The 14,921-nt window shown below is 40.7% G+C and overlaps 1 protein-coding gene across 2 annotated transcripts in view; it reads right to left on the reverse strand.

Annotated features, from left to right (window-relative positions):
* Positions 1-7,372: 7,372 nt before the first annotated feature.
* Positions 7,373-14,921, reverse strand: part of LOC137800686 (Krueppel-like factor 15) — a 10,249-nt gene continuing 2,700 nt past the window's right edge. For both annotated transcript variants that reach the window (XM_068597978.1, XM_068597979.1), the window contains exons 2-3: positions 14,212-14,921; positions 7,373-7,557 (exon numbers count right to left, since the gene is read on the reverse strand). The exon at positions 14,212-14,921 is cut by the window's right edge and continues 824 nt beyond it. In XM_068597978.1, the coding sequence (XP_068454079.1) occupies positions 7,389-7,557; positions 14,212-14,921 (879 nt within the window). In that variant the 3' untranslated portion in view covers positions 7,373-7,388. The remainder of the gene's footprint in view (positions 7,558-14,211) is intronic.

Below are 14,921 nucleotides of genomic sequence, written 5' to 3' on the forward strand. Positions count from 1 at the left end.
GTGTGTGTGTGTGTGTGTGGCATACTGGTTCAATATACAGTATGTGAAACGAAAGCAGGCTGGAGAAAGTGAGGGAGGAGAGCTGGTCTACAAGGTGAGTTTAGAGCTTGTTGCCCGAGGGAGACGAGTGCTTAAAGTGACGGTCCACACTTTTTCTTCTCCTTTGAAAACTGCGGGTTCCATTGACTTCGCCTCCCTCGCAGTCGGTGGTTGTCGATCATCTCGGTGACAAATCGTCACCACGCTCCACTACTTGATGAGGAGTTTGTGTTGGATCATCTCTTCAAAGAATCCTGGCATGGAAAAGGAATGAGCGGGGATGGAGAAAGGAAAAATGAAAAAAAAGAAATATGCTTTTGTTTATAGAGTTTTGTTTGTTTTGCTCCTTACACATCATTGTCTGGCTTAGAATAAGTATGTGAACTACTTAAAATGTGTATGGAAATGATTTAACAGGTTGTGACACATGCACAAATGTAACTTTGGAAGAAATATGTTCAAACAAATCGTGGTTCGTAATTCCCACCCCAAATGGTGAAAGCAGGCTTGGCATCATCATGCTATGCATCCTACAAAATGCATAGAGGCAACTATATTTTCAAAATGTTCTAGTCATTCAAAATACAACACTGACATGTATTTATTTCATTTATACATTTTTAAAGTGTTAAATTCAGGTTTAATTAACTTCCTAATTGTATTCAAACCCATTTAAGTTATCTCCATCTCAACCCACTACAGTATTAAAATGCTGCCTGTTGATGACTCATCATATCAATAATAATAAAACAATCACATAATAATTACATGAGGGGTTCTGCTGCAAAATGACTGCTTTTACTTTTGATACATTTAGAACCTTTTGCTGACAAATATCATTTTTTCAATGCAATACTTTTAATTTGTGGTACATCTAGATCCTTGTTCCACTGACACTGATGGATCCACAGATCTCAATGTCCACAGTTTTCATTGGGGACTACTTTCTACTGATGCGTGAGTGCCGCTTGTCTCAACGGAAACTGTTTTGGAAGAAACAAGCCGAAACCTTTACTGAGGGCCGCTGGTTTATGCCCTGGGCAATTTTCCATGTCTTAACTGTGTAAAGTTCAATGTTCTAAATGTTTGATCTTGCACATAAACAAGCGCTGTGTTTTTGATACTCACTTGGGATCGGAGCTCAAACTCTTAAGGTGTGTTTTTTTTCTTTCATGCGGTTGATCAACAGAGTGACTTCTTTGTCGGTATACAAGGCCGTGACACATACGACAATGCACGTGCTGAGCACAGACACACAAGGCAGTGCAGAGAGCAGAAGTCAGACATGAAAATGTCCGTTTCCTGTCCTATGGGGATGATGTAAGACGTGGGCTCCTTGGAACACATGGCTAGCCAAATTGCTGGGAAGTGGAATCCATCCCCTCCCGCTGTCATAAATGTGGCTCTCAGGTGGCAGGGTTAGCAATGTCTGCCCACAGGAGAATTCCTCCCTGCTCCACGTGAGTGTGTGTGCAGCATGTGTACACTTACCGAACTGTCTGTTTTGCACGCCTGCTGCACAAGGTGTGCAAGTTAAGTTTATCCTGCTTGTGCTCCTGCGTGTGAATAAAGTGCCATGCCCAGTCGTCGCAGTCTAAATGAAACGTGTTGGCGTTTCACTGGACCTGCGAGACCCATCACATCATGCTGCGTGATCACGTAAAGAACACTGCTCGCCGGAGATGGAGCCTCCATATGTAAGACACCTTTCTCAGCTGCTATAATAATTATTTTGCTAATTACATGTGTTAGAATAAAAAGGCCAATTTAAAATGAAAATATGTCATCAAATTGTATCATTTGTATGTTTGTTTCTCGGGCTCCAAATTGCTTCCTGTTTTTTTTGTTTTACTTGACTTTTTACAGCATTACAGTATATTCTATGCTGCTGTAGGAGGTATAGTCCTAATGATGTAAAACATATTAAGAGGGTGGCAACCTTAGTGTAGAAAGTGTAGAAATATGTAGAAAGTGGAGTATAAGATTTATTTTATAGAATTACGGACATACTTGCTTGTGGTTTGCACTCAATGCTAACATCTGCTTGCTAACATGCGCACCACGACAATGCTAGCATGTTGATGTTAGGCAGGTACATTGTTTACCGTGTTCACAATTGTAGTTTAGCGTGTTAGCATTCAAATGCTTACGCTAAAGGTCAGTGAACATTGTTTACCGTGTTCACAATCGTAGTTTAGCGTGTTAGCATTCAAATGCTGACGCTAAAGGTCAGTGAACATTGTTTACCGTGTTCACAATCGTAGTTTAGCGTGTTAGCATTCAAATGCTTACGCTAAAGGTCAGTGAACATTGTTTACCGTGTTCACAATCGCATCCTATTCTTACACTTACAACAATCACAAACTTTTGCTCGAAAGATTTGGTCAAAATAAATCCTTAATTCACAGCATTAAATGTAAAAATATACTGGTTTTATGCGCTCTTATTACCCCACCATCTCTCTCTGCCAGGCCATTACTGGCCTCTTGTACTTTAACACTTTAACATTAATGGGTTCGTTGCATGAATTGGGGTTTGTAGACCTAATATGGGTGAGGCTCAAGCAAGATTGCAAATTTTGGATTGCCTTTTTCTTGCCTCAAATTTGTTCATGAATTTGTGGACCGCTATGGTGAAACAACTGAGAGTTTGTTAAGTGTGTTTTCAAATCAGGGATCAGTAAATGCATCGTGGGAACAGGGTTGTGAGTGGAAAACCTGGAAAATCTGGAAAATCCTCAGAACAAAGGTTTTTGGTAGAATTAAAAGGATCCTTGACGCTGGAACAGTCCTTCAGTCGTCAAAGGATTCTTCTTTGGCAGTTTCCGCACTACACTGACTCTGATTATGTGGGAATGCAATGACATGTCTAATGGGAACCCCCCGTAGACTGTAAATGCCATTTTCTAAAATCAAAATGATTATTACATTAAAGAGCTTGATGGCCACAAGAGTTTGTTTTCCTAGTAATGGACTGTATTTGATTCTCATGTGGCATGTTCGTACATGCTCAGCATGACAGCATGCCAAGCAATCAGTGTTTAAGTACGCCTAGGTAATCGGTGTCTAGTAACCTTTTTTTTTCTTCTTTCAGAAAATCTTCTGAAGAAAGGGACCCTCGCTGCTGAACCTGAGACGAGCAAAAAAGTTCGGATCCAGATGTGTTGAATGAAATCCTTCTGTTGCCTCCCAGAAGAAAGACGGCACTGTCTCACAAATCAACATGATCTATAACCATAACAAACACCGCGCACACAGACGCTTAGCCACTACCACTCTGTTTGTTCTCAATGACACAGCAAACATCCTAAGAGGCTGAAAAAGCATCCAAAGCCATCATTTAAAGATGTTGTGAGGAAGGAGGGGTATACGTCGTGGGGTGAACAAGGACGAGTCTGGATGAAGGAGCATGGAAAGGGGGGGGGTTGTGGGGGAGGGGGTGTAATTTCCATGCAAATTTGCCATGTGGTACGAATTTTGAAAATTTCTAACATTGCCAAACTTTATGTTCCTCATGCGAGTTCACAGGAAACACTTATTTTCCTCTCACTCCGTGAGCTATATGTGGATAAAAAGCTCAAGAGGAATATGTTCATATTCCATTCAATTCAGTTTATTTTGTATAGCCCAAAATCACAAATACAAAATTTGCCTGGGAGGGCTTTAAAATCTGTACACATAACATCCCTGTCCTGGGACCTCACATCGGATCAGGAAAAACTCCCCCAAATAAAGATACTGTTGTAAAAACCCTTTCACAGGGGAAAAAAAGGAAAGAAGCCTTGAGGAGAACAACACAAGAGCATCCCTCTGCCCGGATGGACAGAAGCAACAGATGTCATGTGAATAACGTACCAGAGTTACTGCACATCACATGAATATGACAGAAATTATTCACATAATGAGTAGTAGGCATGCACCACAATCCAAAACACATGGGTCACTTAACCATACTTTTATATATGGGATTTCTATTTTGACCTTTAGAATACATACCGGAAAAGAACATGAAGAAGAAAGAAATCTCTTGTTTCATAGAAGCTTATAACTGCAGTCGTTTTGCGTCATCACCGCAAGTGTAGAGTTATACAATCCCACAACACTGTTTTGAGATTGTGCTAGTGAACATGTAGTGTATGTGCCCTGGAAACATTTTATTTTGTCCATAAAGTTCACTTTTACTAAATAGGGCACGATTTCAGACATATCGTTAGCACATTATAAAGTTGCTATGGCTCAAATTTAATAAGCAAGCAGCTGCATATTGAGCTCGAATGGGAGAAATCCCACGTTGCATCATGTCATTTATTGAATGCTCAGGGCTGTACTCTCAGGACTCTTGTTAAGGCAGATATATTTCTGGTTCATATAGTGCTGTATTCAATGATACAAAAGTCTGTTTGTTACATAATAATCAAAACATTTTGTGTTACCTAATTCCAAAAGATGAACTAAGGTTTTGTTTGTGAGTTTGATGTCAAGTTGTAAATATTGAAGTGTGCCAAGTTTAATGTACAGTTTTGTTAATGGAGTCTGGTGTATTTATATAGTTGTCGTTTTTGGCTAAACAAAAAGGATTTTACTCTTTAACAAAAAATTAATCTCTGTCGGCATCCTTTACTTTATTGAACGCTTCTTTCGCTTTTTAATTATTATAAAAATCGTTAAAAAGCAAAATAAGCATGACCGTGTTTATTACCGAATACTTTTATTTTATTTGTTTAAATTACTTGTGTTATAAATGCTGATCATGACTGTGAATAGTTCGAAGATAACAACAGAGAACATGTAATCGGTTTTGGGATTTTTATTGTAAATGTGTTTTACGTAGGAACAAAAGCAAAAATAAAACATTCAACGGAACTCTTTGCTTGTAACGTGTTTACAGAGCACATACACACCTTACTCATCACATGTTTCATAACACATTATGCTGTATTGCAATTTGCACCTGACCAAGTTAGAGATATTAATATTGGAGATAATGTTACAAATTCTGAAACATTTCATGAGCATTTTGTGTAAAAACCTGTCAAGAAAAAGCAAGTTACCATATTTTTCACTATATATTTGAATCATCATGTTATTCTTTCTTTACATATTCTTTCAAAGAATCTTTCACAATCACAGAAATCACTCCAAGAATAGTTCAGATCTCCTTTCAGATGCATATACAGTATTTACATACATTCATAGGCTCACACGGGACACCCGTTCAGAAAAGTGTTTCTCCTGATCGTACGGAAGGAATGCTTGACATCGATGTTGCACTTCTTCCAATCGGCGTCTCCATCCGCCGCCGCGTACCCATCACGCAAGGGGTTCGTCAATGGATGTAGGTTTCAGCGAATCAAACTCTTCCAAAAAAAAACAAAAAAAATCCACTGGATTCCAGTTCAAAACGTCAACATTCCTCTCTCCAAACGCTGAGGTGACGGATTATCGCCAGCTGGTCCTCAACTTTATGGTTACACGGAAACCAGGTCTGAACTCTGCAGCAGGCATTTTGCGTCAATCCCGCGACACATTTGGTTTAATTCAACTGAGATGCACAATGGCACACGCTAAAGCGGTGCATACAGGTAAATGTGATATGAGGGGGAAAAAAAGAGCAAAACAGTCACTGTTCCCTTACAGTACCAGACCAAGGCATCTCGTTTCATGGAAAGAGATCTGATATGTTCAAGACCCGGGACAGAGGAAATCTGCTTTGGCAAATACGCTGTAAAAAGTAATAAAACCAAAGTAAATATTCTATGATAACTGTTTTGTATTTTTAAAGCTTCAGCGGAAGAGCCATGTTTGACTTGCCTCTTACAAAAGTATAAAACACTACTCATGTTAAAGTAAGTCGATGTGACTTTTGAAAGAGCACACAACTGAGCACATTCATTGCTTTAGAAAAGAAAAGTTGAATTTATAAGAAATAAAGCACTCCCTTATAAATTCAATAGATATATTTTTTCACCAAAGCATGTACACCAGGCTCCACTTGGTCTGGTCTGACCAGTAGCTTACGGTTCTCTTATACTTTGTGTCTCTTCTTCACTTGTACTGTAAATATCCTGTGGTTGCTATTTGTGGCGATGAGAGCCGCTGTTCAGCTGAAGTAACATATACATAGGAATATACATATACATAAAGCGGATCATTAGCAAGTGCAAAAAAGAATTCACGTAGATGGGATATGTAAATGATTTTGTTTCATGTGATAAGTAAAACTCATCTGCATTGACAGACAAAATACGCTTAAATTTGGCCGGAGAGGAGGCAAGAGATTTGATACGTTCAAGACCATCAGCCTTTGCTTGTGCCACTTGTGCCAGCAGTGACATGAAGTAAAGTGGCTCATAAAGTACTGATTATGACATCAAAACAAAAACACAAATGTTTTCTATGGCAAGTTGAAGACCGTGGAACAAACATGCCTCTGTAAATTACTGTTTTTAACATTGGATTGATTTAATTGTCAGAACAATGTTGTGAAGAAATACTCTGGAGCAGATGAGACAAAAAAAAAAATGGCCAGAAATACAAACTTTTCACGTGTGCCAGTGCAAATTACGTAGTGACATGATGTTTGCCGGTGAGTGGTAATTCAACATTGGACATGATCATTCTTCTTGTGTTTGAGGTTACTTCAGTATTTTGTTTTTGTCCCTGTCATGAGACTCAAAGGCAACAAAGACACTTATTCAAAGCTACAGGAATGTTGATGCATCATTCACTCTGCCGTCAATTTGGGAGAAATCGAGCCAAGGCCCCAGCACCTCCCCATGTCCAGTTAGCTTTTGTTGGGCAACAAATAAAATTTCAAGCCATCAAGCGATGCGTTTTTGCGAAACAACATTTGGCTCCAGGAAGGTAAAAAAGGGATTTATATAGTAGCTGACCCCTTAGCATTTTTTTCCCCCATATAAGGCTTTTGACTCCAACAACAACAAAGTGTAAAAATACTCTGAGTAGCAATTAGATCAGCTAAAAGATTTAAGTGAGACAAAAAACAAATACAGTTGTTATATACAAGAAGCTTATTCCACCTGTGAGGGTGTTGTGTCAAGTAACAGTTTTCTGTTTCACTTTAGTTTTTTGTTGTTTTTTTTACAGTTTTTTCCTCACCACTAAATAAATTATAACAGTACCATGGATGTACGTCACACGGACACGTTTAAACATAAACATAAACACGCACCAGCTCAAGAGTCCTGCACAGACCCCTTTACAAAGTTGTTTGGACTTTCAACCTCCCCCTCCCTCCGCTGTATTTCGTCACACAAATACACTCACACATAGCCCCTCCCCCCCCCCATCCGCACTCAGCGTCAGTCCGTCAGAGTGGGGTCAGAAGAGTCAGTTTGCAGAGCGCCCTGTCCTGCTGCTTCGTGGAAAGCGGTGGACTTTGAGGTGTTTTGATAGGTGATCACTGCGGGCAAACTTCTTTTCGCAGACGATGCACTGGTATGGCTTCACTCCCGAGTGGGAGCGCCGGTGTCGGGAAAGCTCGTCGGACCGGGAGAATCTGCCAGAAGGGAAATTGGAAGATGAAGCACCAATTTTTATGATTCATTCCATAATTGCAGTCGATCCAAACTCACAGAATTTCACAGAGGAACTTGACTGACATTTTGAAATACGATCCCCTTCGAGCTTAAATGAAACGGCACTTCCTATGGCGATGCTTTAAACAGCCAAATAGAGGGCATTAGGGCATGCCCTGCATCTTCTCTGTGAAGTTAAAGTGCCAACCCATATTTAGCTCCGATCCAAACCCAGTCTATTCCTGGCCTGCTCTGCTCTGGTCTCCATGAGCTCTGGCCAATTGTGGGATCTCATGATAGTGAAGGGTTAAGTGGTTGATAGCGTAGTGCCTGTGTGTGTGTGTGTGTGTGTGTGTGCGTAACTGTAAAGTAAAGCTGTTAAAATCAGATTATTCTGTAACATGGATTTATTTCCTTGTGTATTTCCAGTAGCACCAGCAGGCTGAAGTCATGAAGGCGATAACTCACGGAGACATAAAGATGTCGCTCACAGTTATTTCAAAGCATTTCCACTATTGATGTGGATTACACAACCAGCCTATTCATCATTTAATGACCCAATAAAAGGAAAATAACTGACAGAGCCTACATACAAGACCCAAGTGTGGAATCTGAAAAGCAAGGAACCTGAAAAAGTAACACTCAGCCTTGAAGAGAATCAGAATCAGCTTTAACAGCCATGTAAATTTGCACATACATGGAATTTGACGCCGGTTCACTTTGCTTTTCGTACATTTGGTTCATTGATAGTCAGAAAGCCAGATGTTATCTTTTCTAGTCACCACTCAAGGATAATTAAGAATAATTAATGATTACTTTTGATTGTAGCCCTTCATCTGTTGATTGGCCTTTTACATGTTGAGAATATGTTCTTATCACTGGAGCTTATTACAGATAATCTGTCACCAGTGTGACCAGACTAATGCTGCGTTTTTTGTGAACGACAGCATTCCTGCTGTAAACTGACTAATTACGTGAAAATAACAGATGCAAAATATGTTCCCATTGCAAAAGAATGAAATATATTAAGTATGATATCATTGTTTTGTTCTGCCATCCCAACGGACCTTTTATTCCTGTGTTGCCCAAAAGGTGTTGCCCGTCTGTCGTCTACCGTCTGGTTCCATGTTGATGTGTGCAGTCACGCCACTGACAGTACACAGCGGAGGGATTGCCTGACTGAACCTGTCTATTATTTTTAATACGCACGGTTATTATTTATTGCCAAAACACTTTAAGCCTGCCCTATAAAAAGCCTGACTGTCAAAAGGTCTTTGGCTGAAGTCCTTGGTGACAATGCGGCCATCCTGAGGCTAAGGAGCTCTATTTACTCTGTTACTCTGTTCACAGTTGTGTGTGTAAGAATGCTACCGTTGCAAATTAGCATGAATACACACAGTAGTACAGCTTTAGGGTTGATCCTCTGGGGACCATGGTACAAAGGTCAATGCAAAAGCTTTTGAGGAAATTTTTGACGGACTTTGACGTCCCTAAAGCTACGTCACTAGCATGGCTAACTTGTAACCATTAAATATTATCTATGTACCATTATCCATTATCTGTGGAATGTATGCATTACTTGTATTGACATCAATGCTGTTTTCTTTTAAGAAACAAAAGAACAAAGGAGTTTATTGTTGCTTAAAGGCAGTTAGCACAAGACTGATACAATAACACTGTGAAAAGTAATAGTTATGTTTAAAAGTTCAATTTAAAAAAAAATTATCCTATTGAACTGTACGGAACAAAAACATTTATTTTGACTTTTTGAGTTTACTCTGCTTTTGGCTCTGGTTTGGCCAAAAGCTTAATTAGCTTTACCTTTTAAGAAACTAAATGTTTCACTTTGTTCACCAGTTAGCTGCTAACTTCGCCTCTTTGGTGATGGTCAAGTATGTACAGTTGGTTTATCAGAATTTTTGGATAAAAATCTGTTGCTGCTGAATGTTTGGTTTGTCCGTTCTTGGCTACTGTAGAAACATGGTGGTACAACATTGTGACATTGAAAAGGACCCCATGTCAATATAAACAGCTCATTCTAAGGGAAAGAAAACACAACAACTCTCCTTTTAGGTGATTATACATGAAGGAAAACATACTTATTGGTATTATATTCCATTTCTGACAATGATTTACTGCCACACCTACCTTACCGTACCTTTTACACTCCATAAAGCTGAGGGAAATGGAAGTCGGTGATAATTATCTTTGGGTTTTCTTTGGGTACAGATGCTACGGATTAGCGGGGTTACTTAATGTTCACCAAGAGGCATATCGTTGTTGAAGTAAAGATGTGAAACCACATCAGTCTCTTCATGCCCTGCACTCCACATTTGTTCCTTCTGGTAATGTGCGTGTGACGTGCATGCACACATTACCCCTTAGAGTCGTACTATAGCAGCTTCTAGCCAGGGCATGATAGAAACCATGCAGCTGTTCTTCTGATTCAAACTGGGCCTGAACCCAACTTCAACATACCGCTCTTGGAAGGATCTTTCAACACAACATGCGTTTAGGACTTGTGCAAATAGACTGATTGGTCTTCAAATTTTTCTTTGGGGGTTGGTGGAGGTGAAATTGATCACGTGCCAGTTCTCATAGTTTTTCTCTTGCACCTTAATTCCTCGGGGTGTCTTGGCGGAGCTGCAGCGCAAAAACACATTTGAGCGTGGGCGCCGTGGGAAACACATGCACAGGCTCTGTTCTGGCTTGTTTCTAAATGGCGCTCTTGGCTCTACAGTTTAACAGAGCGCTCTGAAAACATCCGCGTGAGGGCGGGACCGGACCATCAGGTTGGTTGGGATACCCGAGAAATTATGTTAACAGGAGATTGTTGGCAAGCGCACGTACTGTACTTGCTTTTATCTGTTGTCTTTCATTACCCATGTTTAGTTAGTCCCGTCACTGTGTTTATGAGCGGCTCAGTTTCAACTGCGTGTCATTTTAATGTCTGACAGCACTAATCAATAACGATTTTTTCACAAAATTTCTTTAAACCAGAGGAGCTGAACTCCTGAATTAGTTCTGAAGCAGGACACTGTCTGCTTTCATCGATGCGTGTCACAACTGACTGATGGTCAGCTGAGCTCTAAATGTCCAGGAGTGGCGCTAAATCAAACTGAGACAGCTCCGTCGCGACCCAACACAATTGTCTTGTTGTAATGACGGATGCATCGGCTGACAAGGACAACGTGCCAGAGCCCCGATGACAGCTGCCGCGTTATTACAGCGAGTTGTTAGTGTTCTAGCCCTGTCCGACTCCAAATAAAAATAAAGAAAAACTCACGTGGGAGTCTGATCTGTTGACTGCATGGGTTCCTTTTAAGTGTTGCCAGGCCAGTTCTTTACATGAGCATGACCATAAACTACTGACAGAGGGGAAGAGAGGGATACCAAAAAGCTTTTGAAAAAAAAGAGGGAAGAAAGACAACTTCTACTGAGTTAAACATGGAGCCAATGAAATACCACTCCTCTCTACCCCAGGGGGGCCAACACATGGATCAATTCTCCGGTTACAGAGGATAAGAGGGGCCTTACTCCCAAGCTCACCTCCACTTCCTGGGGAGAGGAGCAAGAAAAGGGAAACTGTAGAGTACAGTATATTGCTGCCTGTAGGAGTGCAGTTTGGGGAGGACAGAAATGCAACCCAGTCAGAACAAATGCACCTAACTACGTGTCATATCAGCCTCGTATCACACAACGGCAACATTTGTAAAACAGAAACAACAGAAACTAGTGCAAATAAATGCCAACAGCCCGCAGGGGGACTTTCTTATGTTAGGCAAAGACCTAATCCAACAAGCGACTATGAAACAACTCTCATCTTGTTCAGTCCTGCCCCGCGTTTGTTCTGCCTTGTTATTATACCAGGAACCTTCAATAACTGCTGCCGCACTTACTCCATCACCGACTCTCCCTGAATGCCAAAACGTCCGCATTCATGTTGCCGTAGTGTGTAGAATTGTCCAAAGTCAAAATCAATTTCAGGTGACTCATGGTGTCAGCCATGAATGTAAAGTGATTGCAGAGATTTACAGTACTTGCATATCTGTTCCTATGGACCTTGAGCCAATTAGTTTAGTTTAGCATAATACCACTAACCGTGTTTCCCAAAATGACTCATTGGCTTGGATTGAACATCATCTTGATTGCATTACACAGGGGGAAAAAAAACAATGCTACAAAATGTATACATCATATCTTTATGGGACCAAAACACATGTTTGCCATAAACCAGATTCAAACAATGCATAAAGGGTTGATTTTTTTTTAATTTAAGCCCAGACATAACACACACTGTAAAAACCTTTCACATCTGGAGGGTTTTTAAGTTTCTGCAGGTTTTCAGTGCAGAGAGCACTGAGGGGGGACTAACTTTCTTTTACCTCTAAACGTTCTCTTTTTTACTCACCTCACCTAAAGCTTATGCAAATTCTAACCTCGCCGTCACACTCAGTGTAACCTGAAGCATGATGCTGGGCCTAACACAACCCTGCCTCCGCCCAAACACATGCACTCTCCGGCAATACCTCCATGTATAGATATTAGGACGAGGCAGATTAACATGTTAATTTAGCGTTAATCTGACAATCCTTTAATGGCGGTAACTATTTAATCATGTGTTAACTTTCTTTTGCATTGGGAGGGGCTTATCGCTTTCAATCTCTCCAGACGGTGTAGTTCAGAACTGGGCGTCACAGGCTGGACTTTTCTCACTGAGGAAGAAAAACTGAACTCAATTAAAAAACATGAAAAGCACTTATTGCCTTTGTATGAAGTAAATCAATTGCTGGTCTTTAACAAACATCTTTAAGGTAATCAACAGACTGAACATGGAAAAAAGAAGGGGTGGTTTGTCCCTAACAGGGACCCTTACTACTGAACAGTTCAGAAAAAAAGAAAAAACTATATATGTATGTATGTTAACTTGCTGTTGCTCCAGTGCTGTTATATCGTTCTGATAACGTTACTTTAAAATAAAAGCCTCCAATACACTAGTTTTTACTCCATTATTAAATTTGGCGTATAATGTGATTAATCGCAGAAAAATCATGCGATTAATCAGTTCATTTTTTTCAACTTTGCCCGGCCCTAATAGATATGGAATCCAAAAGTTGGAATTTGTACTTTGGATAGACAAGTTCAGATCACAATTCCAGATGAAAAGCAATGATTGACCGACAGAAAAGTACACGTACGAAGTTGAAAACTTTGAGCTTCATCCCGAATGTATGCGCGTGTGAACGTGTGTGTGTGTTTGTGTTTGTGTGTGTGTGTGTGTGTGTGTGTGTGTGTGTGTGTGTGTTTGTGTAGTGGGTGCAGACAGTCAGCAAACAAGTGAAATAACTAGCAGGGGGCAAAGTCTGCATGCAGAGAACTTCAAAAGGACCTCTATCTAATCTACAACTTGAACCATGATACAAACACACACAGATAGTAGAGCCACACAGTCGTCATGGAGAACAGAACAAATTGTGACTGTTGAATATAATTTTGTGTAGTTTTCGTAAGATGGACCCTGTCAACATCCCCTGCGATCCATAAACCAAGCCTTCTCACTGAACATATCAGGGGAGACAAGGTGAAATGTTTTGAACTCATATATTGCCCCAATTGATTGCTTACCCTCAGTCAAATATTTTTTGTCACAAGTTTTCTGAAATTTTAAATTTGAGTCATTCTCTTCTTAAATATATGCTAATGTTCATTCCCAGAACCGAAACATGGCTGCTGTACATAAGAGCTGCCGCAGAAGAGATGTATGGCTCAGAGTCTGAGAAAATACGATCTTTAAAGAAAAAATGGTTTTGTAAAGTTGACCCTACAGGTGAATAGGGTAAAACAAAAAGTCACAATGGAACATCCCCAATTGATTACTTAGTTTTTGAAACTTTTTTTAATTGAAAAGTTATCTGAAATGTTATGTTTAAAGATGCAAATGAGCCATCATCTGACTTTTGGGGAATTTCGTGGAAATCCTACAGAAGCAAATAAAAAACCTAAAACCAACACTGTGATGTGTATTTTGTATGTTTTCTTTCCGCTAGTCTGAGAAAAGCAAAACAGCCCAAACTCTGGAAGTTGAACCGCCTAGTCCCTAAAAACATTCAGGTCCCCACTAAATTTGGTGACATTAAAGACACTCTCTGCCCCGTCCTGTTCGATAAAAAAGTATGAAAACCTTCAAACGAGTCATTTCAGATCTTGGAGAGGAGTCCAACAAAAACAATAAAACTGTTCCATCCAATTGCATTAATGGTTGATTAAGGTCTGTCTGTTCTTTACATGGAAAACTAATTTCATGCCGGGCATCTCTTCAAAGTCTACTCACAAGAGGAATACATAGATTATCAACAGCTATCTGTATATGAGTCCACAGCGGAAGTTGATATCCCTGCTTGCTGTAATCTCTGTAGTATAGATAGAACACACTCATTCAGCTGCACCTCTTACATCCTGTATATTCTATCCACCCAACACTCTATTCTTTCGTCTCCATTCACCAGACTTTGATCAGTTCAAGGTTGCAATGTGTGTAGATCTGAAGGGTGTTCAAATACATCTCTGCAGTCCATGACTGCTGTCATTGACATCATGTGATTTGGTCAAAAAAAAGAACACTTGGTTCTGCTCACCTCCATCCACAGCCGGGCCACGTGCAGGCAAAGGGCTTCTCCCCCGTGTGCCTCCTCAGGTGGGCTTTAAGGTGGCTGCTCTTGGTGTACATCTTATTACAGCCGGGAAAAGAGCACTTGTGCATTTTGATTAAGTCCGCTACTGTGCTCTTCTGGTACCTCTGACCTCCGACGAGAACCCCCGCACTTGAGTCCCCGCTTTCCCCAAGACCAGTGGGTTTAGCTGCGATGGGCACAGGTGCGATCCGCACAAATTTGGGCAACACGGTGCTCCCGTTTTTGCTCGAGTTGGCAATGTTTGTCGCAGATAGCAGCTGTGGTACCAAGGCAAAGGTCTGCCCCTGGATGTTGACCAGGAGTTGAGCGATTTTGATGTCTGACGGGGAATGGGCTTTGGGGGGTTGGGTTTGCTGGGTGGCAGTATCCGAGATGGCACTGGGGTTGGGCTCTTGTTTGATCTGGATGGGCTGGATTTGCAGGATGACAGGGACGCTGGATGCACCGGTACCTTCTGATGAGGTTGATGGTGAACCACAATCTTCATGTTTGATCTCGTCAAGACTACGAGAAGAACTAAAATCCACTGCTGGTGGTGAGCTTTCCATGTCTGATGCACATTGTGTGGGTTTGGTCTCTGTGTTGGAGGGCGAATGAGCCACGGCAAAAGTCTGATCGGAATTCTGTGACACTGATACGAGTTCTCCTGCTAT

The sequence above is a fragment of the Clinocottus analis genome, unplaced genomic scaffold (genome assembly GCF_023055335.1).
Source record: "Clinocottus analis isolate CAN_PGR_092001 unplaced genomic scaffold, fCliAna1.0.p SCAF_4, whole genome shotgun sequence".
NCBI lineage: Eukaryota > Metazoa > Chordata > Actinopteri > Perciformes > Cottidae > Clinocottus > Clinocottus analis.